This window comes from Dipteris shenzhenensis, chromosome 25 (genome assembly GCF_047967505.1).
Source record: "Dipteris shenzhenensis isolate YYH24624 ecotype China chromosome 25, Dip_SZ_1.0, whole genome shotgun sequence".
NCBI classification, from domain to species: Eukaryota; Viridiplantae; Streptophyta; class Polypodiopsida; order Gleicheniales; family Dipteridaceae; genus Dipteris; species Dipteris shenzhenensis.
The window spans coordinates 3,883,796-3,887,601 of NC_141620.1; the positions used below are offsets into that span (position 1 = coordinate 3,883,796).

Genomic DNA, 3,806 nt, shown 5'->3' on the forward strand with positions numbered 1-3,806 from the left:
GGCCACGTTGGGAAAGCGCGCTGAGACGATGCAGACACAAGAGTGAGACTCAGAGAAGAATTCTTATCTCCAACAAACCAACCATCTAACAAACAAACGCGGAGAGTCATCAAAGAGCCGTTTGTTTGCACCTTCACTCCAAATTTTATCACCTCCATCCTCCTCCTTGCTTCTTCATCCATCTTGCTTCTTTCTCCCTCCTCCATTCTTCATCTTCCATTCATCCATCTCCTTCGTCCCTCTGCTTCTGCTCCTCCTCCTTCTCGCAGATTTTTCCTCCTCCCTTTACTCTTCCTGCCTCCGTCCCCTGTCGGTCGCAACACGGATTCCCTGTTCTCTCATCATCATCGTCGTCCTGCGGTAGGTGCCACCACCGTCGTGCCCTTATTGCACCGTCGCCTTTGTATTCTTGCTCCGGCTTTTATTCATCTTGTTTTTTCTATTCATCTTGTTTTTTCTGAACCGCTCTCTGTTGTTGCTGCTCTTTTTTTGGCTTTCTTGTCCAAGCAGCAAGCTCTCCCCGGCCTGTTTGAACATTTGCGATATACCTGCTTTTGAATTCTGCCAGGACGCTCGCAATCGCAAGGTGGGAGCCTGGAGGACTCGGAGTCGTCTTCCCGGTTTACTCTCCTCTTCAGAGAAAGCGAAAATCCCCTTCCTTGTTGGTAACACGAACGGTTCTCTCATCTTTCCAACGTCTCCTGCCGCACAGCGTCATCTGCGCTTCCTCGTTGCAGCTGCTACTTAGCAAGCTTCTCTGTTGCTCATTTTATGGGATTCGCCACCAAACGAGTGGCGCAAACATGCGCCAAGCTCGTGACTTGCTCTTTCTGCATATTGTACATGCTCGCCGGAGAGCCAGTACACTGTGTCGGTGTCAACTGGGGAACACAGGCCTCGCACAATCTGCCTCCAAGTATCGTCGTGCAGCTGCTCCAAAACAACAACATCCCGAAAGTCAAGCTGTTCGATTCCAACGAAAACGTGCTCAAAGCTATCGCGGGGACTAACCTTGAGGTCATGGTGGCCATTCCTAATGACTTGTTGCAAACTATGACGGATTCACAGCAAGCAACAAACTGGGTGCAACAAAATGTGGTGCGGTACATCTTCCAGGGGGGCGTAAATATCAAGTACTACTCGCAGCCCTCTCCCGTTCATCTGAATGTTTGCTTCGGCTTCCTTTCTCTTCCCTTGCTACATTATCACACCCGTTTGCCTTTTCCTCTTCTTTTTCCGCTTGCATTCTTGTTTTCTTCTTCTGGCTTGCGATGAGTTTTACCCTCTCAGTACTGCAGCTGCTTAACTTTGAGACAATTCCTGGAGATTTATTTAGAAATGCATTCTACCAACCAGCTGGAGCAAGTCTTCTCTTTTGATTACCACCCTTTCCTTCTTGGCCTAATCGAGAACATCAAATTTTAGGATCTTACGAGAGGCGTAATTCAAAGGGAAGTGATTTGAGCACGGCAGTGTTTCATTCAAGTTGTGCCTTTCTCGGTCCTAATCAAGGCTTTCCTACGTTCCCATCTTTTGCGGGGAGCCTTTTGCTTCGTTATCTTTTGAAATGAAAGCATCTTGTTCGGTTTATCTCGGGAGGATTGTGTTTATATCTTTGTGCAATGGTTTGTCCACATCTTCGTCCTTGTTGATTCTTCGGGCCTGCCCTGCAGGTATGTGGCCGTGGGAAATGAACCGTTCTTGAAGACCTACAATGGTACTTTCATTAGCTCGACATTTCCAGCTCTTTCCAACATTCAGAATGCGCTTAACAGTGCCAACCTAGGGGACCAGATCAAGGCCACCGTTCCTATGAATGCGGACGTTCTAACAGACGCGGTCTTACCGTCACAGGGGACGTTTCGACCTGATATATTACCGGAGATGACTCAAATCGTCCAGTTGCTACACCAAAACAATTGCCCCTTCACAGTGAACATCTACCCTTTCATTAGCCTCTACAATGATCCGCACTTTCCGATAGAATATGCATTCTTTGACGGCCTAGCCGCTCCCAAGCAAGACGGAACAAAGACATATACAAACGTTTTTGATGCCAGCTATGATACTCTTGTGGCAGCTCTGGCGAGCGCAGGTTTTCCTGACACTCCTATTATTGTGGGGGAGATTGGATGGCCAACGGACGGGAATGTGTTTGCTAACAGTACATATGCTGAGAGATTCAATCAAGGCTTTTTGAATCACGTCCTGAGCAACGGGGGAACTCCTAGCCGTCCAAATACAAATATAGAGTTCTATCTCTTCAGCCTCCTCGACGAGGATCAGAAAAGCATCGCCCCTGGGCCTTTTGAAAGGCACTGGGGTATTTTCCAGTACGACGGTGTTGTTAAGTATGCTCTGTCTGTTTCCGGTTCTTCAGGTAATTCTGCTTTGCAGAATGCCCCAGGTGTGCAGTATTTGCAGCAAAGATGGTGTGTACTTGCAGACAACGCTGATTTATCCACGTTGGACGCTACAGTCACGTATGCGTGCTCCAATTCAGACTGCACTTCCCTTGGTTATGGGTGCTCTTGCAATCCATACCTCGACACAAAGGGGAATGCGTCTTATGCATTCAATCAGTACTTTCAAATGCAAAACCAGGGCCCGGATACTTGCTACTTCAATGGCCTTGGATCAATAACGTACCAGAATCCCTCAGTAAACACCTGCCTGTTTATAGTGCAAATAGCCGCGACCTCCGCCACAAGCCGTGTAAGTGGAATCGCTGCGGCTTTCGTTTCAACTGCCTTCTCTGCGTTCCTTTTGCTGGTAGCGGTTGTGTAGTATATGGTTGAAGAAGCATTAATTCTTCCAGCTAGCAAGTAAAGGAGCACAGGGGCTCATTTTTCTTTGAGCAGATAACGTACATTCTATTTTCACTCTCTGGATCGAATTCTCTCATGAACATGGCATTGATAGGCTCTTGATTATCAAGAGACGAATGAGGATATGTCCGTCTGGATTCTGGATCCCATTTGTAAAATTGATTCCGCCCTTGAAACGAACATTGTAAAAGTTGCTAATAATCCGCCTTGCTGTTCTTTTTCTTAGTTCTTTTCAGCCGGAATGTAAGCTCAAAAATATGGGATATCGTCCTGACTTTAGGAACATGGTTAACATGTAACGCCTGTGAGGGACCTCTGAAGCCAGTCATTTGTTTCATTGGCCCTTTAGACGAATCGCTCTTTGGAGTTGTGATTGCAACAGCTTACTTAATCTTACAAGCAATGAATTGTGATAAGAGTTCGTCGCTTTTACCGTGAGGACCATCGTTAACATGTACGCATGTGAGGACTCTCTGAAGCCGGAAAAGCGATAAGTACATCTTTGGAGTTGTGATTGCTACACCTTGGTACGTGCTACTGGCTGGATGCAAATCTAAAGCAATATATTTGTGATGGGGTCCATCGATTTTACCGTGGGGCATCAAAACCTTGCTCAGATTGGGAAGTTGGAACCTCTTTTTTTGTAAAGAAGTACGTTTGTACAGTTTTCAAGTTCCTTTGTGTTTCAAGAATGGGCGCGAGCGGCACCTTGTTTTGAAACGCTTTTATCGAGTTACTGAGGTTGTTCACTCATAAATGATTTGGCTCTTGAGATGCAGTACTATCAGCAGTAGAGTACCCTGGCAGAGCTGTGAATGATTGACCGAGCATCTATTAAAACGGCGCCTGATCGATTACAATATCCCAAGTGTGGTTTATGAATGAGATAAGGCCTATGACTGACCTGTTTTTTTGTCTTCTAGCCACCCAATCAACAGGTGCCATGTGGCTGTACCTTCTCTTCGAATACTCCCACAG

General features: G+C 46.5%; 1 protein-coding gene across 2 annotated transcripts; it reads left to right on the forward strand.

Moving 5' to 3' along the window:
- The first annotated feature begins 216 nt into the window (after positions 1–216).
- On the forward strand, positions 217–3,165 carry LOC147885326 (glucan endo-1,3-beta-glucosidase 8-like). 2 transcript variants are annotated; one of them, XM_087396330.1, is made up of 3 exons: positions 217–360; positions 511–1,133; positions 1,674–3,165. In XM_087396330.1, the coding sequence occupies exons 2-3, from the start codon at positions 772–774 to the stop codon at positions 2,785–2,787; spliced, it is 1,476 nt and encodes a 491-aa protein (XP_087252456.1). In that variant the 5' UTR covers positions 217–360; positions 511–771; the 3' UTR covers positions 2,788–3,165. The 2 variants fall into 2 exon arrangements, with proteins under 2 accessions (XP_087252456.1, XP_087252457.1); XM_087396331.1 differs by having other exon boundaries at positions 217–1,133.
- Positions 3,166–3,806: the final 641 nt, after the last annotated feature.

What these genes read in the sequence shown, in the direction of transcription:
- LOC147885326 (XM_087396331.1), top strand. Translation starts at nt 772, where the DNA reads ATGGGATTCGCCACCAAACGAGTGGCGCAAACATGCGCCAAGCTCGTG. An exon ending in CAGGGGGGCGTAAATATCAA is followed by an intron (nt 1,134 to 1,673) that starts GTACTACTCGCA and finishes CCTGCCCTGCAG; the next exon opens with GTATGTGGCCGTGGGAAATG.